This window comes from Sinohyriopsis cumingii, chromosome 17 (assembly GCF_028554795.1).
Source record: "Sinohyriopsis cumingii isolate HCF-2022 chromosome 17, ASM2855479v2, whole genome shotgun sequence".
NCBI classification, from domain to species: domain Eukaryota; kingdom Metazoa; phylum Mollusca; class Bivalvia; order Unionida; family Unionidae; genus Sinohyriopsis; species Sinohyriopsis cumingii.
In genome coordinates this window covers 100,838,338-100,862,460 of record NC_142977.1, presented here as the reverse complement: position 1 = coordinate 100,862,460, position 24,123 = coordinate 100,838,338, and the positions used below count along the sequence as shown (strand labels likewise).

General features: G+C 36.9%; 1 protein-coding gene across 1 annotated transcript; it reads right to left on the bottom strand.

The window, feature by feature from the left end:
• Positions 1-4,096: 4,096 nt before the first annotated feature.
• LOC149779549 (glycoprotein-N-acetylgalactosamine 3-beta-galactosyltransferase 1-like) lies at positions 4,097-23,003 on the bottom strand. Its single transcript, XM_089940263.1, has 4 exons — positions 22,435-23,003; positions 12,764-13,036; positions 9,118-9,776; positions 4,097-6,356 (listed from the first exon to the last, which is right to left on the bottom strand). Exons 1-4 carry the CDS (start codon positions 22,460-22,462, stop codon positions 6,222-6,224), a joined length of 1,095 nt encoding a protein of 364 aa, XP_089796389.1. The 5' UTR covers positions 22,463-23,003; the 3' UTR covers positions 4,097-6,221.
• Positions 23,004-24,123: the final 1,120 nt, after the last annotated feature.

Below are 24,123 nucleotides of genomic sequence, written 5' to 3'. Positions count from 1 at the left end.
CTTGGATTTCCTTTCAAACCAGACTTTTCTTTCCTATTACCTCAAGATATTTCTTGTCAACTAATATAATGGATATAATACGTTTGTTTGTGTTCACAAATCACAGCGAGAATTTTCTCAACATTTGTTTTAGGGTTGGACATTTTTAATTTTTGGTAACATATTCAAGCCCCCACTCCCTTGAAAATTAAATGGACAGTCGCTGAGTTTAATGCGACAGGGGGACATATATCTGGATTCATATTATTCTTTTAATTTGGCACTTTTATTTCAATGTTAACATAGCAAGTCATACTTTATTCTTTGAAAGTAAGTTTACTTAAGCCCAATAAAATTCACTTCATTTCTTGAAAAGTGGTCAGGAGTGGAGACTGTTCAAAATATTACCTTTTATACTTTCATGTCACTAGGATGACGGTCCATCTATTTTTGTGTGTGCATCTGTCTTTCCTCTTCATGCTGAAACTCCTACCCAATTTCACTTATTAACATTCAACTTTCGCTATGGGTGAATTTAGGAGCAGTATGTGTTTACCACAGAGGCGTAGCTAGGGGGGCGGGGGTCAGGGGGGGTACATATGTCCCCGGGCGCCAAGGTACAGGGGCGCCAAAATGAGGCTTACAACGTTACATTATAATAAGTAAACAAGGGTAATATTCAAAAATGTGATTAAACGGGGAGAGGGCTGGGGCGCCAATTTTATAGTTCGTCCCCGGGCGCAAAATATCATAGCTACGCCTCTGGTTTACCACATTGATAATAAGATTGAGGTCTCGTCCTGTTATTATTTTATGAGAGAGAGATAGGGAGAAAGCGAGATGGCAACGTAGGCCTACACGTTCAGTCGGTAGCACTTTGAGATGACCCACACACAGAGGCGTACTAAGGGTAAATGGCGCCCGGGGCGACGATGAAGGATCAAAAGGGGTTTCAGCTCTCCAAGACCTCTGGTGCCCGTAGCAACTACCCTGTTCCCACCCCACCCTGGTAGTACGCTACTGCCTCCACGATCTACCTTATTTTCGCGTATATAAGACGCGTCTTATACAAAATTTTACTTACCCCGCACCCAGGGTGCGTCTTATATTAATGGGCGTCTTATCTAAGTAATTTTTAACACGAACGAACGGTACAGTGTGTGATATTGAAGGACGATTATTGCGGTCGATATTCACGTTTCACGATTTTCATTCCTAGTTGTAAAAACAATTGGGTAAGTGTTCAGTAATTACCACGTGTACCAATCCAATGCAGGCCACTTCAAATTTCAAATCTTTTCGTTTCAATGTTTTGTATAATTATTGCAGATCTAAGTTTAGTAGGAGTAAATGTTTTAAATTTATATAATATAGTATGTTTAAATAGTTTTGTTTATTGTCATTAATTATCACAGCAAAAACTACGGCGGCTATATTACCTATACATCCGGTTGGGTTCAAAGATACTTGAATTTTCAGTATCTTTGGTGGGTGCGTTCGAAAACAAGACAAGACTAAATAGTTCGAAAACAAGAGAAGAATTTGTTCAATATAGGACTTAAATATGAAAATCAGTTCTACCATATATTTAAAAATTTTATTAAACACAATATAATAAACTGTTACTAAATAGTGTTTGACTTGATCAAAAATCAATGTACCGTATTGTTCTATTCATCTTCATTTTCATCGTCACCAGTTTCGGCTTCAAATCCATCTAAACTTGAATCAAATTCACTGTCGTCGTCGCGGAATAACTCCATAACTGATGCTAACTGATCCTCATTGGCGTCAGTGGTATCGGATGCAGCTGAGTCGTCGTCCGAAGAACTGATATAGCTAGCCGATTCGGGAATTATCCCACGCTTTCTGAAGCCATTGATTATTGTCGTAGTTTTCACTTTCTTCCATGCCAGAAGAACCCAATTACATGCCTCTACTTACGTTGCACGACGTTGTCGACCAGCTGGCGTGAAGGTGTGTTTACCGCTAGTCATGCAACGATCCCATTCCTCACGAACAAAAGTCTTAAACGGGTGATTGACGGCAACATCCAAGGGCTGTGGCTTGCAAGTCAGGCCACCTGGGATAACGGCTATGTGGGCTCCAGCATTGTTGATGTGCTTCTGCACAGTTGTCTCCTTATGGGCAGCCATTGCATCAAAAATCAGAAGAGATTTCTTCTTGAAAAATCCGCCTCTTCTTGTTCTGAAGCATTTTTCCGTCCAGGTCTGCATCACCTCTGTGTTCATCCAGCCCTTTTTGTTGCAGACAACAACAACTCCAGCTGGCAACGTTTCTCTTGGCATGGTTATCCTTTTAAAGATAACCATGAGTTTCAGTTTTCCTCCTGCAGCAGTGCAGGCCAATACAACAGTGAAGTTGGTTCGTTCATGTCCGGTGGTATCAATCGCGACTGTCTTCACTCCTTTCTCTGCCACTGATCTGGAACATCGAATGACATTGTAATCTCATCCATATTGATGATGTCATCATCTGCCAACTTCAGTTCACTTATTTCCTTCAGAACAAATGTATGGAAAACATCCAATTTATTCTTCCAATCGTCCGGAAGCTTCTGTCCAACAGTTGTACGTGACCGGACTGCAAGATTGTTCCGTTTCATGAACTTGTACACCCAGTTGACACTGCCACCACGAAAGTCTGTGATCTTCATTTCTGTAGCAATAATTCGAGCCTTCAGTTTGATCGCTATCGTTGAAACGGCACGGTTACCGTCACGTTGCGAACGCACCCAGTTGGCTAGATTTTCTTCCAAGTTCGGCCATCTTGCCTTTCTACCTCTACGAGCTCGTTTCCTTGGATTCATCTTCTTAATCTCCTCTTCCTCCAACCTCCAATCACGTACATTCTTCTCGCTGCAGCTAAATTCTCTTCGAGCAGCTCTGTTGCCACGCTCCTTGGCAAACTTGATGACGTCTAATTTAAAGTCGGCCGTATATGATTTTCGCTTCGGCATCGTGACAATTTTATACATTTTAAAAATGCTAAGCAAATTGATCACTCATTTATATATACCGGTAATAAGAGACCGTTCCCACGTTTACCGGTATATATGCTAACCGCATACATCGGGCATTTATTGGTCTATGTACGGTACTAATCCCACCCGCTGAAGACTTGGCATAGCAGATCAATGAAGCCGCCTTTACATCTGGCGTTTATTGTTCTAGAATCTAGATACCAGGTACTCAACCCATCCGCTATTGGCCCAGCGGGAGATAAGAATAAACGATAACGGTTATCGTTGCGGTCCTGCCTTTTCAATTCTTTGATCTCAACTAAAAATGGTAATGAAGCCTTGTTTACATCCGACGGGTGATGAAACATTGGACAAATTTTCATTTATGATTAAGGAAAGGAAACCACTGGAGATAAATTGCTCAGTGCGGCAGATGGCTAGGCCGCGTGCCTCTTATATTTGTGGGCGTCTTATGTAAAATAGTTTTTACACAAATCGTCAAAACCCGCGTCTTATATATGGGTACGTCTTATAATTAGGGGTAGGACTCCCCAACCCTATACTACTTAAAGCCGGCAATATTTTAAATAGATTTAAGAGGCTAAGAGTAGAACCAAAGAGTCCATGGGAAGGTATTTACATATACCGTTATGGATTCTCCATAAGAAATAGGGACGATATTTACAAAAATAATAAGTTAATAAAACAATTAGAAATTCCAAGAAAATTCAAAAACATTAAAGATTTACTAATAAAATATAGAGATAAAAAAGAACTATGGAATAAAGAAGAAACTTTAACATATAACTGGATAAGGGAGGACGTAACAAAAAATATTAAAAGCACAGCAGAAAAAGAAAATTTATACGTTAACTGGGACAGAGCATGGGGGCACTGGATGAAACTAGGCTCCCTTAAAATTCAAAGCCTCTGCTTTAAATACATGCACAATGCATGGTTGACAGGAGAGGCTGCAGTGAGACGGCGCATGGTCAGAGTACCGCCAAAATGTCCACTGTGTAAAAGAGGCCCGTTTTCTAAATTCCATGTGATAATACAATGTGAAAAAACAGAAATAAATAGGGATAAGGTAATAGCAGAAATAAACAAAACAGATAAATATAAACAACAAAGCATTTTATATCTTGGGAATTTTACTAAAAATACGCTATATAAAATTACTGACTATATCGTTACAACAATGATGGCCTGTGGCCAAATAATAGTCATAGGAAAATAAACTAGAGTGAGAGGCAATGTAATGATAACTACCAATGGTAGTTACCCCAATGGGACATTACTCCTGCCTACTCTTGATAAATAACAGTAGAACGTATACCTCTCCATTTCTACTTAAGCAAATGTATATTGAATACTAATACCTTTCTTTTATCTTTGAGAATTATAGGAGATAGACCTACACTCACATGGAGCTAGAAAGGAAGGAACAGACATGCGACATGGAAAAGTAGACATAACACAATAGAAACCAATCTATACTAACACCTATACTGTCACTCAACAGTATAGGAAATAAAATTTTTGGCAACCCTTTTCGGAAACATAATAAATAAGTAAAGGCAGCCAAGTTCCAGAGAGTGAAGTAAAAAAAAATAAAGTAAATATGGAGCTCTCTCGAACACAGCTAACCTCAGTAGAATATAGATTTGCGAAGAACGACACACACATAGCACACACTAAAACAATAGTTTTTTTTCCCTCAAAATATTATTACACCGTTACTTCGCCCAAAATTCAAAATTCTTATTCTAAAAGCTTGGAAATATAAATATATACAAAATCTAGAAGATCCATGTTATAAGGATCGCAGGACAACTGGGGAAGAATTCGATATAGACGGCTGTCCCAACACGAACACAACCATAGCACGAACAAACATATAGCATATTCACACATAGCAAACACGGGACGTAGGCGACCTTTAGCCAAGGTAACAAAGATACTAGGAGAGGGACTCCGAGTCAGGTGATCGAAACCGACTCGGAAGAACAATCCTATAGAATACACTAGGAAATAAATACCCCGTCAAAAATTCATTTAAAATTTTTGATCGAAATTCTGTTTAAAATAAAAAAACAAAGCAACATATCTGGGGGACTCAGTGAAACATAAAAACACTTTTATTCTTTGGCTAGGTAGGAGGGGGGCATCTGTCTGGTGCCCAAAAAAAAAAAATTATAATTAGGTGCGTCTTAAATGAGCGAAAATACGGTATATTTCAATATTTTCGGACATTTTGAATCTAACAGAAAAAGCTCAAGCAAAGAAATATTTACGCAGTAGTTCTCTTTTAATGAAAACTGAACAATTAAGCCTCTGCGAAAGAAATTACTAATAATACCAACAAGAAGAAAAACATAAATTCCTCAATAACTATGTGCGCTATTCATCTGGTTCGAGTTAATGGTTGTAGATGTTTTAGGGTAAAAATATCATGTTCGGTGAAACATTTGCAGGAACTTTTCTTCGATTAAAGTAACCTATGACTGTATGACAAGATAAAAAATATAAAGAACCAACTAGCCTGAGTAAAATATAATGACTTTGCGACTAACAAATACTATGCGTAAAAACATGCACACAATCCTCTAAAGGTGCATGTATGGATTTCAATAGAGCCATCAAACAGTCATTTTCAAATTCGGATTTCGAGGTTCAAAGCATTGTAAATTCATAAATGCAACCTCTGGCCCCTTCGAATACTTACATACTGAGGTTTTGTTCATGACCGGACAAAAATTTATGAAGAAAATACCTCTTTAACAAATTACGTCATCTGTATGAACTAGCGTGCCCCATTTAATACTTTAAATAGTATAATAGCATGCATAACGTACGACCATGTATTAGTGTTATATGTGAGGATTTCGACTGTCACAGAAAAACCAGTCATATCACAGAACTTCCGGTGGAGCGGGTGGGATCACTTTTCTTTTCCCAAATAAAATATTTCAGTATCATTATTTTCCCTACAGACAAGGTTTTGAAAAACAAAACAAGCATCGACTCTTTCAAATAAAGTTCACATGACGGCAGGAATTTCATTCATGTAATCTCTTCCACCTAAACCATTGCTGACCAGTTCTCATAGATAATGGCAAACTGTATGATTTCAGCGCAATGCTAATTTGGCGGTTACAAAATTGAAAATGTGCACTGAAATGCACAACACTTCCGCTCATAACTTGGTTAGTTAAATAACCCGTGGACAAGAAAATCGAAATCAGTGGTAATGCTGTTATTGATTCAGATCCTGGTTACCAGACTGGATTCCATATGGTCGCAGATGGTAGATGTAGAAATCAAGGTCATACATTTTCTGTGGACTCACGTAGTGGAATGTTATTGCATAGTCACTGATGTTGTCTATTCCCTGAAAAAAGATATATTTGTTCAATAAATAGTTTCATATGAAGGCCCTGACAAGCGTCCCCCTCCACCCAGTGCCGGATTAAGCTAGTGCAGGGCCTGTAGCACACGTTGTAAATGGGCCCTAAACATATTTTAAAAAAACCCACAAAATATTAAAACACATAAATTTGTAACTTGCATAGTTCATTAATTGTATTTTTTCATTTTAATCAAATATGCAAAATAAGAACGAACAATTTCGCTAAATTATTTGCTAAATATTCTCAATTTAGTACACCCATTTGATAAGCGCACTCGTTCAGAAATAACCATTTGCAGTTTCTGTGCACTGAATAACCTGTGGCGTAGTGAGTTGAATGACAACACTTTTTAATGTGAGAAAAGAAACATTTTGTTTGAACAAGAACTATGAGAGGCCCGGGTGTTTCTTACCCCAGGGCCCGTGATCGCTCTCTACGGTCCTGGTAGACGTTGCATTTGTAGATGTTGCAGCAAGGACACAAGCAGCGGATACACTCGGCACTATATTTCATGAAAGATGAAAGACCTTTCGGGAAGTTGGAATAGTTATTGAAATTAACGAGGAAAAAATGGTCGTCACCAAAGTACCTGGTGATTTTTTTTTTTTTTTTTTTTTCTTGCTCTTCGAGTCTTGCGAGACCACCTGGTACTATGATCTCGTACACATTGTTACTTATTGAGTTGTGAGTAAAAATGAAAGTAGCTAATTCCCTTCTCTTAATTTGTACTTCAGACGTTGAAGGTCTCATGCACACGTCATCGCCGCATCCGGAAAAGAGACAGATACAGATCTGGGGTACATGACGCTGTCGTTCTTGTTGTGTGGAGAAAGAACCTAGAAAAACTACAGGAAGAACCACCAACCCACAGGAAGCTACAAGCCAGCTTTCTTTCATACCCACGCAAACAGAGGTGACATGTCAGTGATCTGTATAGGTGAGAGCCGTAGACCATTCGGCCATCCAGGTACCCGACGTAAGCTTCAGGCTAGAACTGGTGAAAATCACAAAAATTATATATTCAGAGTGAAGAATGATTTTTAGGAAGCCTTCTAATACATGGACCCGAAGATAAAGTTATAATAAGAAAGATGATTTCACGCACAGACATTGATATTTTTAAAATGATATTCGGGTTACGAGTGACACTTTTCAGTGCTCTAGGAGAAAGTTTCTTTTCTTGAATCTTAGCCACTACTTGCCAATAACATATCACTGCATTCTTTACTGTTTTATTTTGTTTCTTGTTTTTTAGAGGTGTTATTTTTATTATTATTCTCCATATTATATTTAAATGGTAAAATAATGCCATACCTGAGTAACTAGACGTACTCTTCGTGTCAGAATACTTAACTTTACGATTATTTTGGTGCTAAACAGAATAATGTATCAGCGATACCGCCAAAACAAATGAGATTCAAAAAGAGTGAGACAGCTATGCGATACTTACAAATTTAATAAGCAGTTATGTCTATTTAGTGGAATGTCCACCGTCACTATTTTTGTCTAAAATTTGGCAACATTTCCTTGCAAAAATAATTTGTTTATATGCAGCAGACATTATCATAATCGTCACTTTACGAATTTTCACTAGTGTTATTTTCAAACATGCCCAACACCTAATATTGTAAAGTCAGACACACTGATGTGGTTATTAAATTTCACGGGGTCACGTTGTTTGCCTTAACAAGTAAACCAAACACTAATCTTTGTCATAGTGGATTTAATGTCATGAAATAAACTGAAAATCCGTTTGGTAGTTTTTGTGTTTAGATCTGTATCGGGCACTGTAGTGTGGCACCATCTATAAATAAGGGACAGAACTCTGAATGTCTCAGGTAGTCTTGCATAAATCTCTGCGCGACGGCCTATATAACTTGATTTTCAGTTGACCAATAAGGGGCCAGTATTCAATGCATTGCGTTGCACTTGCATTTTCTAAGACCACTCGAGGGCAGCAAACACTAATTTCTTTAATATAATTACTGCTCACGGGCCAGATTTCTGCGTTACTTTAATCTGCCCTGAGGGCCGGACAGAACACGTTCGCGGGCCGGATCCGGCCCGCGGGCGGGGTTGTGCACCCTTGAGGTAGCAGAAAACATTTGGCTTTCTCAGGTCTTATCCTTTATCTTGCCTTAAGAGTGTCAATTTCATCATTATAGAATTTCTCAAAATGAATTTTGGAAAATCTTGGTAATATATTTCATCATGTTGTTGGTTATAAATATTTAATTTTAAAACAAATAGCAGGCAAGAATGATTTTCTTTGCTATCAAAAACAACGGTCTAAATGGGCAAAAACCGATTCGATGGTTGAATGCCAGGGATGATGTCATGTCGACTCTATATATATATATATATATATATATATATATATATATATATATATATATATATATATATATATATATATATATATATATATGCTACTGTATGAAACATTATGGATATTTCAGTCGTAACATAAGCAATGTGTCCCAAAACACGGTGTAATGCTCAAAAGTCACTGAAATAATAACTATTTACATGTACTTTTTGATAAACTTCGACCAATTGTTAGGATTAGATGATACCTAAAACCTATGTCATAAACACCGAAACAAGTTGCACAATCGAGACGCAGAATGGTGGGATCGACTGGGCGATGACCTGCAGAGAGCTCCATAGTGCAACAGTGTAAAAAGCCCCAATAAAATGCGACGCATGCGAGTTTGTCACTAAGCCGAGCACAGCACTCACCTTCTTAGCACCGTTAGCATCATAACTGTAATACCAGTCCGGGTATCCTCCATGTACGTGGGTCTCGGGATCGAAGCAATGGAAGCGACTTCTTCCAAGTTTGTCTGTAGAATTTCCTGTCTTCACACCTAACCTCTCCATACATTGTCCTAATTCAGCGTCCTCTGCTCCGCCATCTTGCCGGCAAAAGGTACTATTTTTACCAATTGTAGCAAACCTTTTCAATGCCTCTTTACTAAGCACATAACCGGCACCGCCGCTAAAGTAGCCCTGTTTGACGATCGTCTTGAAATGATGTCCAAAAAAAATAGGCTGATTGGGGTCGTGTTTAGAGAGAAAATATCTCAAGTTTTCAACAATTACATAAGTATCATCATCTGCTTTCATGAACCAATCAGCATCCTTGAAATGGTGTTTATATATGTAGTAGAAAGCTTGCACAGTCTTTCCAGTTAGATGTTCCCTCCCCTCCGAAACGTTAAGACGTATGACGGGGTAGGAATCGTTTTGAATTGAACTGAAGAAAAGTAATAAGTCACATCGTTTACCCCACGTATTCTTCACGTGAATGGCTTTCGTATTTAGATTGTCCGGTGCTGTCATAACCCAGATTAGGATTTTTACCTTTTTCTTCAGAGCCCTGGCAACTTCATCGTTATCTAAAAACCAGAGAGTACACACATAAACAACAGATAAAATGTGTAAGTAATTTGATATTTAATATGTATCGGTTAAATACCTAACCATATATATATATATATATATATATATATATATATATATATATATATATATATATATATATATATATATATATATATATATATGAGGCAGAGAGAGAAAGAAACGAAAATAGTATACCTTACACTTTTTAACATTTGGCCTGAAACCATAAGTTTTGACTGTGTTCCTAGATTTTTAATACACAGCATGAACAGCTTGTGCATGGTGTAGAAAGTAAGTCTGGTGTTATTTGCTTCATACTGGCGGGTTCGGCTTTGAACGGCTTTTTGTCGGATATGTTTTGATTAACATTTTTTCTTGTTTTTAAAATGATTATCTTTTTACTTCTTTTCTCAATTCAAATTATTATTATTATTATTATTATTATTATTATTATTATTATTATTATACATCAATAACCGAATACCACCGACAACCATAGTTTCGTCTCTACTCGGCCACTTTTATTATTTTGTTAAAATGATCACTAAATTTAACCTTTCTTTCCTCAAAGAAATAATACCGATTTATTATTATTATTATTATTATTATTATTATTATTATTATACATTAACGTCTAAATGCTTCCGACAACTATAAATAATTTCATCTCTGCGGGGCAGTTTTCAATCATGTGAATCGAACACGCCAGGACGCGTTATCTATGTTCTTTTCTTTGAATGCTTCAGTCATCAGAGGTGTTTACGACGATCACGGTTCCAGCTATCAACTAAGGGGATATTTCATTGGTTGATGACTGATTGGATGACACTTGTCATGCGCAATACAAACCTGTTAGGCAAACATCAGTATCTTCTCGTCTTCGGCTGGATCAAGTGTAACTTTTAAATTTTTTAAGTTTTCGACATGTATATTGCGTATACAGCCGCGTACACTTATTGGTTGAAGGGACTGCCGGTTGCTCCCAACGGACGGTCAGACTCACCCCCCCCCACCTCTCTCTCGTAAATCTGTGCACTTAATGTATGTAATAATGTTTAACAGCTTAGGGCTGTCAGTATGGCGCCGATTGTAAAGGTAAGCGCTAACAATACAAATGAAAAGAACTGCAAAACATGTTTAGGAAATAAATCTTTCTGAATAAACGTAAACATAAAGCGTTACAAAAATAAAAATATACAGTGACGACGTTAAAATCATGTAAAAGACATGTACAATTAAATATCAATGTGAAACGGCATTATAACAAAAAATAAAAGGTGAAGATATTACAAACATGCAAAGGACAAATACAATTAAATATAAACGTAAAAATTAAAATGATCTGATAGTATAAGACCCCAATTTGATACTTAAGCCGCATTGCTTGAAGAAATTAAACTTTTCTATGACGGTACATCATCAGAAAGTGTATTAACTGAATTCGCATCAAAGAAAATATATCCCCCCCCCCAAAAAAAAAATCAACAGCTGTCTCACATGGTGGAAATCGAAATAATTCGACATTAAAGTATTTAACTGTCAGTGGACACTTGTATGGTATTAAATTACAATGACATGGGTAGTTACTGAATTATTATTTTATGTGATATTAAGCATCGTCAGAATTGCACATTAAATGCGTAACAATCAGAGCTGTATATTTAGATAAAAGATTTGCATCACATAACAAGGGACCCCGAGTGGCCGAGTGGTCTAAGGAGCTCACCGTTACAAATCATTGCCATTTCACCTCTGTCTGCGTGGGTTTGAATCTCGGGCTCGGCGAATGTGGATATGTGAGAAAGCTTGCCAGTATCTTGTCGTGGGTCGGTGGTTCATTCCAGGGTTTTCCCGGGTTCTTCATTTACACTGGCCGCCAATGCCCGCCATGTATAGCCTATCTGGTTCTGAAAAATGGTGTTAAACCCTACAACAACAACAACATCACATAATATCTTGAAAATATAGCAAAAAAATCCCGTCCTGTTCACACTGACAATAATATACTAAACAATTAAATTAATAAAACTGTCAAATAGAAATATTGGAGTCAATTAAGAAAACAGGATCGCACTGTATAATGAGATCATTTGATCAGGATCGCACTATATAATGAGATCACTTGATCAGGATCGCACTATATAATGAGATCATTTGATCAGGATCGCACTATATAATGAGATCATTTGATCAGGATCGCACTATATAATGAGATCATTTGATCATCTTATACTGTGATTGGTTACATATCTAAGCTTTCTTCTTATAACATTCTGGGCACATGCAAGTTGCTCATTATACGTACAAAATGGTGTTTTTAAACATGGAGTATATTGTTCTCTCTAAAAGCAAAAGCAAACATACTGTATGTTTCTCTGATTTAGCTGTTTTTATCTAGATGATTTCAAACTGATGTATTTCAAGATACAGTGGATGTCCATGCATGTGAAAAGACAGGTCCAAATCAGAGGATACTGCAGACAGGCAGAAGCCCAACATATGAAAATATTTCACTGATTCTCTTTAAAACGTTCTCAACAGATAACCTGAATAAGTGATGGCGATATTGAAACAGCGTCAGTTCTAAAATGCAGTTTCATTCTAGTTATAACTAGGAAACAATGCCGTCCGAGGATTTTCGTTATACTTTCTTTCTAAAACTCACCTTTAGCAACTGAAGCAATCCGTATTAAGACAGTATATATTATATCCAGGTTTGTATTCAAAGCAAGTGCGTGAAAAATACACGTACTACACATACAGCGTACACGTCTATAGAACTAAACATACAGGGTTAAATTGCTTCTGTTTGGAACCAAAAATGTAACCCTCCCCCGGAGGAATGAGATACAGCAGACAAATTACATTGAGGTGCAAATATATATCACACGCGCGCGCGCGCACACGCACGCACCGACACATTCTTTCCCAGGTCTTGGTGGTGAAGGATATAGGGAAAAAGCTACACATCGTTACTTACCGTTGTGAATGTGTGTATCGTTAAACGAAATGCTTCTTGGCTGTTCCGTCTGCGCTACCTTTTGATCAAAAATTGCATGTGGGTCTCCTACTGCCGTTGGAACAACAGAATAGTTCGTGTCTTTCAACTGCGTACGGTTAACATGGACAGCTTGTGGATAGAGTTGCATTATTGTTTCCATCTTCGTGTAACTGACGAAGACCACAGAACAAAGAAATCCACTCACCATGCCAAGAAAAAAGTTTCTGAGCGATTTCGCAGACCATGAAGAAGCTTAAAGATAAAAAAGAAAAGATGGGCAAAATATTAGACAAACATAATATATAATAAAACATTAAACGTTTCTTCATAATTCCCCGACACGTTCACAAAAATATTGTATCCAGCTATATTATCGCACACTGATAATGCTTGTCCTTGAATAAGTTATCAAAAACTGTATATTTTTAAATAACTTATCAGACGAAAGAGACAAGACAAATATTTAATAGACAAAAAGCTTGGAGCCTAAGTTTAGTCATCCTAGTTAGCATCACACACACACACACACACACACACACACACACACCTCAGCACCTACTTCAGAAATTTTGACGCATATCATTTTCTAGCATAACGGTGAATCTCTCGCTATGAGAAAATTATTAACCTCGATTCCACATACTCCATGTACGTTTGAATCACTATGACTCATAAATATTATACACGCACAATGAAGCTTTGTTTAGGCTCGAAACATTCTGTTTAAGATTGCTTCCAGGTGACGTGGAATTGAACGTGTTTTGTTGTTATTTTGTGTGTGAATGCATAACTCATTTGACGAGAAAACAGCTTTTATGCAACGGGAAACATGGAGCTTTTCAGGTCAAAGTGGATGTCTTAAAGTAAATTAATACGATTTTTGTAGATCATTAGTCGCTCCAGCCAGGATATAATTAATCAGGACTATATTTCATTCAAAAACACCACCGCTTCTGTGGCCTAGTGGTTAGAGCGTCCACCTCGGAAGCGGGAGATCGTCGATTCGAACCTGGCCGAGTCATACCAAAGACTTACAAAAATGGTACTAACAGCTGCCTCGCTTGGTGCTCAGCATTAAGACGTTAGTGTTAGGACTGGTGTCAGGATAATGTGACTGGGTGGGACATCGTGTTACGTGTCTGCGGCATGATGCCCCAGTGCTAGATATCACTCTAAACTGTCACACTGCAGACATCATAGCGATATGACTGAAAAACTGTTAAAGCTACGTTAAAAATCCTAATTCCAAAAACCTTATACACCAGACATTTTTCTCCTTTCGCTTAATAAGTAAATCCACGTCTTCCAAATTTCGTATGCAAGTTCTTTATCAGTCACGTGAGCCATAATAAATCCAGAATTATGTTGTTTTTTTTTAGAAATCAAAGTATTGCATTTTGCTCTTGCCTGGTTGTATTGAAATGCCCTAATTGTTCCGTATCGGAGTTTGCTCGGAAAATCGTTTCAAGGTTCAGCATTTAAACTTCCTGTACGTCTGTAACCTATTGGCACAAGATATAATATTGACCAAAAACTCCTCCTTTGAAAGCTAATATCTACCAGAGGGATGAGACATACCAATATAAACCAAAACACGTAAAACTGTGGCGCGAAATCCAACCTTATTGTGTTTTGGTATTAATTTAGCCAATCAGATTTGAATGCATTTATGTGAGAGCTGGAGAGAGCTAGTTTAAATTTTGCTTGTAAACTTTGCTAGGAGATTTTGAAGTGGATCGACATTTTAAGCCCATACTAGTACAGTAGAACAAAAGGCAAGATGGAAGTTATTCACGTTATACCTTTGAATTAAATATGCACACGCTTCCCCGCCTACATGAGAAAGTCAAACAAAGCAGAAAGACATTGCGAATGATAGCGTAACGTCAGTCATGCAGACATTTTCATTCGATACAATACTACCTGCCAGTAAGCATATATGCATCCGGTAAGGGAGGTTGTGGGCTCGAATCTCGGCCGAGTCATACAAAAGACTTATAAAAATGCTAATAGTACCCAGGGACTTCATTTGGGGAAGGGGAACAGGAGAAGGCATTTGCAAACACACACCCCGAATTTGCATGTGCTGTAAAATTGCTGTGGCCTATATACGAAAATTAACAAGCCCGTCAAGTTAAGCCCCCCTCCCCCATCAAATTTTGCCCCCCCCCCCCCCCCCCGGGAAAAAGTTGAAATGAATGTCCTGCTAGCACCTGTCTCTCTTGGCGCTCAGCATAACGATGTTAGTGTTAGGACTCGTCGACCTGGGGTCAGGATAATGTAACCTGGTGGACATGCGTGTGTGTGTGTGATTCGGATTTTTAACGTAGCTTTAACAATTTTTCAGTCATATCGCTACGATGTCTTCAGTGTGGCAGTTTCTAGCACTGGGACATCATGCCGCAGACATGTAGCATCATGTCCCACCCAGTCACATTATCCTGACACCAGGCCGACCAGTCCTAAGACTAACCTCTTAATGTTAAGCGCCAAGCGAGGCAGCTGTTTGTACCATTTTTGTAAGTCTTTGGTACGACTCAGCCGGGGATCGAACCCACGACCTCCCGCATAGGTGGGCATGATGCTACATGTCTGCGGCATGATTCCCCAGTGCTAGACATCGCTATAAATAGCCACACTATATGCATAACTAAAAAATTTAAAGTTATGTTAACAATCCAAATCACACACAGACACACACACACATATATGGGGTTTAACGGCTAATTGATCATGGCCATATAGTGCCGATTACACATTGTCAAAGGCTAAAAACTAACGTTCAGGCTTTGCTGAATAAAACAGAAATGTAAATGTAAAATTTAAAAAAAATTGGGGGAAGATTAACCATTTCAAATAAAAGCGCATATGTTCTCCAACATGATAAAATATAAAAGGAAATGAAATCAACATTTTTTAAAATGCATCGCAAGCAAGAAAGATGGTTCTCTTTCTTTTTGCATCAATTCAAGGACAAAGTCAATGCAAGGCCTATTAAACATGTTCATCCATTTTTTTTATTCTACATGCTGAATACGCTTGCGGCATCCGTTTGGTTTCAAAGTATGGAAATAAGTATTCTCAACTGCTAGCTGTCGAAGCACATTCGTATATTGGGAAATAAAATAGCATAAAGATGATCTGTCGTCATGCTTTTCCGAATGCAATATTCCATAGAGTGACTACAAATATTATGTAAATTGACACGTATTATATGTTAAGCAAAACATGAAAAGAAGACTCGGAAAACAAGTTTTGTAACATTAAATCCATCATCGGAGAGTACTATCCTTCATGTAGAACAAAATTATTCGAGAACAAGTAGTATCGATCAGATCGCGTATAGGACACACATACCTGAATCGCGGATGCCTTCAGAAGGGTGACAGTCAACCAAAGTGTACACCTGCCAGCATCTACTGACAGTGAAATGCATTCCTGTTGAGTGTATCGGCTTCCACTATTTGCGACAGACGTGTTATGATGTGAACTCGTTTTAGGAATACCAGGCAGGATCTTGAACTTTCTAAAGAATGCGATTCATACAACACTTTTAACTACACATTATAAGGATTATATTTATCTTTATCTTTTATTGTATGTTACGACTCCATGACCCTAAACTAGGTACCAGGAACAAGCGAAAGCCAATAAGTTCTGTACAATTCAACAAATAATTTATTTCCCTAAAATACAGAGTGAAAATATACAAACAATTTATAGTATTGTGAATTAATTTCCCAAACAGTCCTAAAAGTTTTAACACAAACCCAAATATATAAAGTTCCAACTGAATTCCATTGGTATTCAAAATAAATTCCAATAATGAACGTGCTGATGTGCATGTAATCTCGAACTTGGCAGTATCCCAATGACTCGTGTTACGTGCCTATGCATATAAAATAAGTAACAAAAAAGACTTAAAAGTAACATGCTTTGTAAAATTCAACAAATAATTTATTTCCCTGGAATACAAAGTAAAAATGTAATAAAAAAAAGAAACTTACGGTATCAGGAATTAAATCCCAGATAATCCTAGAAGTGCATACATAAGTCCTAATAATTTAAAGTCTTGAATAAAATTTAATAGAAGTTCAAATGAAATCCAAAACTGAAGGTGATGATGTGTCTGTAGTAGCTTGTACAGTGTTGATGTGCCAACAGTCTTTTGTTAAATCACAGTAATATAATCCCAGGTTCGAATTCACTATAAATTCCAGTGAAGGTCTCTGTCCAAGAATTTTACCAGATGACTTTTGTATTTACAGAGAAAATAATCAAATGAATTCAAAAAACACGAAGAAAATTGATTCCAGCCCGAAATAATACTGGATAAAAAAATATAATACAACTCGATTGTGCTAGAACCTAAAGCACGAATGAAAATTCCTCTCTGTTACAAGATTTTATTGTTCTCTACTTGACCTCAGGTCACATATAGCATTTTCACAACAAAAAAAACCCACCAGACTATTACCTAATGAAAAATAACCTTCTAGAATGATCTTGATGTTTACAAAATAAAAATGATAGTTATTATTAGAAACCAGAACCAAGACTATGTCAAATACAATATGAAAGTTCCAAAACCAAGACCTAGAACCAAATAAACAAGTTTGCTTCTAATAATAATAATAATAATAATAATAATAATAATGTTGTGATGTGATTTGGATTTTTAGCGTAGCTTTAACACTTTTTCAGTCATATCGCTACGATGTCTGCAGTGTGGCAGTTTACAGTGATGTCTAGCACTGGGGCATCATGCCGCAGACATGTAGCATGATGTCCCACCCAGTCACATTATCCTGACACCGGACCGACCAGTCCTAACACTAACCTCTTAATGCTGAGCACCAAGCGCGGCAGCTGTTAGTACCATTTTTGTAAGTCTTTGGTATGACTCGGCCGGGGATTGAACCCACGACCTCCCGCATCCAAGGCGGACGCTCTAACCGCTAGGCCACCGGAGCGGTTAATACTACTACTACTACTACTAATAATAATAGCAATACTAATTCTTATTTTAAACCCATGCACATGGAGAATAATTTAGCTCTGTATTAGTTGTTTACAAAGGATAAAATAAAAACGGTCAATTTAGGTCCAGCAGACATGATCTCAATTTTGGACAAGGTTGATTCCAAAATACAATGTTGCATTACAAAACCTTTTAATGAAATAAAAACTTTTTAAAAAAAAGTAACCAACAATGCAAATTAAATATACATAACACCTGAAGTCTGATGATGTACAAACAAGCTTGTAATGTATCGCAATATTATAGTCCAAACTTTCTTCTCTGAATTCACTATAACTCCAAATTAATGTTTCTCTCCAAGAATAATTTTTATGAGCACTTTGTATTTCCAGTGAATTATAATTAAAATAATTAATTCCATCCAAATGAAAAACTGGACACAACAATAAGACTGATTCTACGTCAAGATGTTAAGGCAAGAATGAGCAATTTTAAGATAAGATTATATACCCCTCTACTTCAGCTAGGTCGCAATTGCCATTTTCTGACAATACTCCGTCACTTAATGGAAACTTTCATTCATACGTTACTAGGTCCAGAAACAAGACTATACTATACACATGTTTACATTAATAAAGATCTGAATATTTGATCCAAACTCATAGATAAACGTGTAGCTATGTATCCTGTTCTTTACAATAAAAATGTTTACTGGTCAGGAACATCATGAACTTAGACAGGGTCAGTCACAAAATACAGGCACACATAAAATACAATGATTAATAAAAACCACCAAATAATACAAAATAAATATAATTCACAATTTTAAATACCTTTTAAAGAATTTTAACATTTATACCCTGATAGTTACAGTTGCGAAATTGTTTCGAATTTCGAGTAACCGAGAAATTATAACATCTTTAACCTTTATCTTCTGGAACTACAGATATACATTTATTTTGAAGAGTGGTATCTTCCTAAGTTCAAACTTTATCTGTATATTTTTAGAATCTAACTTTAAATCGGCACCATAGAGCCCGCACTATGCTTACGCGCCGTTAAACCCTACGTACATACATATTTAGAATTTGAAGCATGACTTGAGACGGAGGTTATGGAGATTAAAAGAAGAAAGCACAAAATAATCTTCAACTTTTGCCCTCTATGGCTACAATCTTCAATCTTTGCCCTTTGGGGCATTTACAATTTTATCTGTTTAGCCGTCTTTTCAACAAAGTTCTCCACTGTTTTTAAAACAAATTATATAAAAAATTATGGGAGATCCGAAGTTTATTCTTCTACGCTCTGACACATATTTGAGCTCTGCTGACGCGAAAACCGAGGTAAGGACCTTGCCATGAGCAACAGTAAAGTAACGAAGAAACTAAGCGCTGGTTATTCGAGTAGAGCACGTGATTTGGATTTTTAAAATAACTTTCACAATTTTTCAGTCATATCGCTACGAGGTCTGCATTATTCTGCTTTAATTGCAAAATTGATATGCTGACAAACCAACCGAGAGAGACAGAGAGTGGAGTGTGTGTGTGTGTGTGTGTGTGTGTTTAACATAGCTTTAACACTTTTAGCCATATCGCTATGATGTTTGCATTATGGCAGTTTAAGGTGAATTCTAGCACTGGGGGCTCACGAAAACATTTACCGCACAGTGTCAACCGTCTGTTGCAACTTTGTATCATTGATATTGTGAACACTGTGGACAAATCCCAAGGAAAGTGTGTGTGTGTGTGTGTGTGTGATTTAGATGTTTAACGTAGCTTTATCAATTTTTCAGTCATATCGCTACGATGTCTGCAGTGTGACAGTTTGTAGTGATGTCTAACACTGGGGCGTCATACCGCAGACATGTAGCATGATGTCCCACCCAGTCACATTATCCTGACACCAGGCCAACCAGTCCTAACACTAACCTCTTAATGCTGAGTGCCAAGCGAGGCAGCTGCTTGTACCATTTTTGTAAGTCTTTGGTATGACTCGGCCAGGGTTCGAACCCGCGACCTCCCGCATCCGAGGTGGACGCACTAACCACTAGGCCACCGGAGCGGTGCCAAGGAAAGTGTACACGTACTGTTACGACAAACCAGGTTCTTGCAGATTACTTACTGTAAGTTTAGTTTCAAGAGTTTGATCAATCCCAAATTCTGTTTCTCTCACTCCAGATTTATGTGTATTTTGTCCCTTATGCATGAGCGCGAAAGAGACAGACAGACAAACGGGGGGGGGGGGGAGGGGCAGAAAGGATTGTTGCTATAAAATTGTGTACCATATTTAATTCATTTAGAAAACGATCGTTTTTCTTTTCTTACGTCGCTAATGAATTATCAGTGGAAATTCATCATTGATTTATAGAATAGATATTATACAGTTGATACAAAGTTTATATTGCGTATTAATGAGCCATGGGTGGATCACACTGTGATAGGCCTATACCGACAGTATTGGTATAAAAATTGGTTTATACAAACAATTTATATGCCATGCTATTTTTAATGTATGTTTACGTGGTTCCCTGGCGAAGAGCTCCTTAAGCTCTAAACGTTGGGAAACCGTTTTGAATATATATATATATACTTAAGTGTGAAATTTAGAGACCCATTGGCGAAATAATTTAAAAAAATTTGTTCCTATATTTTCACATATGAAAAATGTATACTTACATTTTCAGATGTAAAAATATGAGATTTCCCATCATGCCATAAGATGTTTGAAAAAGTTGTACCTGCCGCAACAAAAACGAGTACTTTGTGAGCTAAAACAAATAACTAGAAACTGAATTATATTGCAGACATGGATATTAATCATCCTTAAAGAAATCTGACCAGACGCTGCTCGAGTCTCTCTTAAGTTATTTCCCCTTACTTCCTTGACCACAAAGACAAACGTGTGATGCATTGCTGAATCGGACTTTTTCTTAGATAGGGTAAAATACTTTACAAAATGAAGAGATTTTGTTTTTAATTTACTGCGACAGATTATGTCAACCCAATCTAACGGCATTCTTAAGTCAGGTGTATTTATATGAGTGTATTTGTATGAATAGGTTATGAAAGCGAGGCGAATTTACGCAAAAGGGAGTGCGTTTAATCTTCTAAACTTTGATTCTGGAGCAAGCTTGATATGTAATAAAAAGAAATTTTCTTTCCATACGTTCATACCGGATATATTTCCTTTTTGTGGTACCAAAAAATATATATTTTAAATCGTGGCTTAGCCACTGATGAAAATATGGTTTTGGTACTACGCGATGAATCAAAAACCGGTATATTGTTATTTGGTGAGAATCACAACGGTTTTAAATTATGACCCAAGAAGGAAGGGCAAACACATATGCATTCCCCAGAGGTAATGTTGGTGTACAAGTTAACTGCTATGCAGCTTTTCTACGATAGCTGGAATGAAATCTGTCCGCATATTAGCAACATGCCTTGCATTCTATCTAAATATGTACAATGTTATCGGGCATTTCTGCGCACCATTTACTGGCATTGTTAAGTCGAGTTTTGTAAAAGTATCTATAAACCTGACCTAATTACTCGACTGAACTGCTGACAGAAACAGTCCAAAGTAATGTATTTCGTTTATATAGCCCGATGGATAAACATTATATCTTTTCAAAGCAGTGCGCAGAATAGGCCGACATATTGCGAGTCAGGAAAACACTGGCTAATATCCCTGTGTCCAAACCAATTATTATTTTGAACAGAATATTGTGGTGACAGTTGCCTCTTTTCAAATGGAAAGCATTGCAGTATTTTATTTTCGTCAATCGGTCGAATACGGTATGCGTTATGCTTCAATATTGAAGACGGAAGTCTTAGGTGGGCAGAAATGCCCAACAGCATTGTAAAAATAAATAAAAACATTTGTCCTTGTTTCTAAATGGCATGTAATTTTTTTCTTTTTCCTTGTTTTGCACAACGTTTAAAACTACCTTTTTTGGCCCCATTTTGATCTGAAACTTCTCTTTTTCATACAATGCTGAAGATTTCTTTGTTGGTGTAACTAATTCAACTTGTGTACGGTGACCATTCGATGGCAAATAATGACCCCATGTCCATCCATGCAGGGAGGTGGGGGAGGGTGGAAAGTTATCATCGGTTTGTCCACCTTTAGTCTTGTAGCATACGCAGCTTTGATATTAATTGTGTGAGGATTCTAAGGACATCACTTAAACAGAACGTAAAGAAAACTGATTGATTGGCTTTTCTTTATTCCTAGATTTCCAACATTTGGAAATCTGTTCTCCATCATCTGGTAAATTACTTAATTAGAATTAAACAGATGACGTCAGATGGCTAGCTTTTGGTCACTAAACGTTTAGCAAATAGGAAGATCTGTGATCAATTAAACTAAATAATTCAAAACCTGAGCCAATTTCAAAAATCTTATTTTCTGTTGTCAAATGTTGCAGTTTTATTTCGGTTCATAAGAGAATCGGAAATTGTAATTAGTTGTTAAATTTTTTAATACTAATTTTTAATAATGAAACCCTTGTCCACACTGACTACAGATGTAATCCTGCCACCAAGGGTACGATCAGAATGACGAGTCACATAACCATGTTTGGTAGTGCGTGAAAGGGCTCATAAAAGGTTCGTGCAAGTGAATAAGTAATTTATCAAATATTAAAAAGAACTGTTCTGCTGCTTACCTTTAGATTTTGGAATGAAAGTCTCCATCACCTCTCAGCTTTGATCAGTATACAATTCCTCTTCTCGATGTATTTGTCACCTTCTGTTCGTTGTCGCTCTAATTACATGGCGTCCCACCACATACAAGAGGACAGCGCAAATAGTTATCCACTTCCGCGTCGGAATACTACAATCCAATACATTGTAATTCCAACCTCATACGTACACTGATAATTACTTAACTTCTAAAATTTTACTTTGTATTATTGAGCCTGTTCAGGTGATATGTTCAGTTCCATTCTCTAACGGAAACAAAATAAAAACCGGCTTGATGCAGTGCGTTAATGGTCAACATCGAGTTCAAACAGAGCAGACGAAAATAGCATTCATGGCAGGTTGACGATGGACGTGATATTTACAGTTGTAAACAAGTTCTTGGAAGATTCGGCGAGGTGCATTAATTCAATACAAATACAAAACGGTTCAGTGCGTTTAAGCACACGCGTAATAAACACACGAAACATACTTTTAAAATGACACTCATATTACATTATTATACTACGTCAAAGGTGTCTAATATGAAACCCAAAACTTGAAATGGGCTTCTCAAACACGTATACAGATATAACGAGAGAGAGGACACAGGGGGGCTCGTATCGTTGCTTACACTTCATCTGTCATACATGTACTATACAATACATAGTTTTTGTATAGTGCATGTATGACAGGTAAAGTGTAAGCAACGATACGATCCGTTGTGAGAGAGGGGAGGGTGGGGGCATGCCCTGGTGAAGAAAGCCGCATATGGATAAACGGTTAGTATGAGAAGGGACTGCAACAGGTTATATCATCGACAGTCGTATTTGATCGCACTGTTAAGCCTTTGCTGGACGTACCACACACACAGATATTGTTGTCGTATCACAATTATTTCAACCATATGATATGTCTTGTTGTTTTTTTTTTAAAACTATTTCAGAAGGGTAACTTTATTACTTCAGAAACTAAAAATCTCTAAATAACAATTGTAAAGAATTAGCTAATTGCGAAAATATAAAGGTAAACAAACTCCTTTAAAAGCTTGATCGGCGCTGCCACGGCATTCACTTTTTGATATTTTTTCGTAATTTCATACAAATAAAGTATTTAATATAACCAGTAATATTCTGAATTTTTTCAAAGAAAAATTAAATAAATACCAATTCCATGCATCATGCGAGGAAGTAGTATTCGAGCTAACTGCCAGCTACGAATATATATATATATATATATATATATATATATATATATATATATATATATATATATATATATATATATATATATATATATATATAATTGGATATACTAGAGGGCAGCACTATGCAAACATACGTGTTACATGTAATAAGGAGAGTGCGTTTCTACTTTGAATCTCGTGTACCCAAAATGTCATATTCATGTACTGCCCGTATAATAAATATTTTTTAAAAAAAAGTAGCTTTGTTTTTTTTCTATAAGTGAAGAGTAATTAAATTATGTTAATGCATGATAGACATTTTGTGACTGAATATATTTTTGCTAATAGCTTTAAGTAAAGATATAACGTAACAATTATGAATTTCGCAGCATGCATTTTTATACGATATCGATTAAACACGTCAAACCTTTAGGGGGGTATACTTAATATCACACACTAGTGTATTATGGATAGGAATTTCCTGTACTTA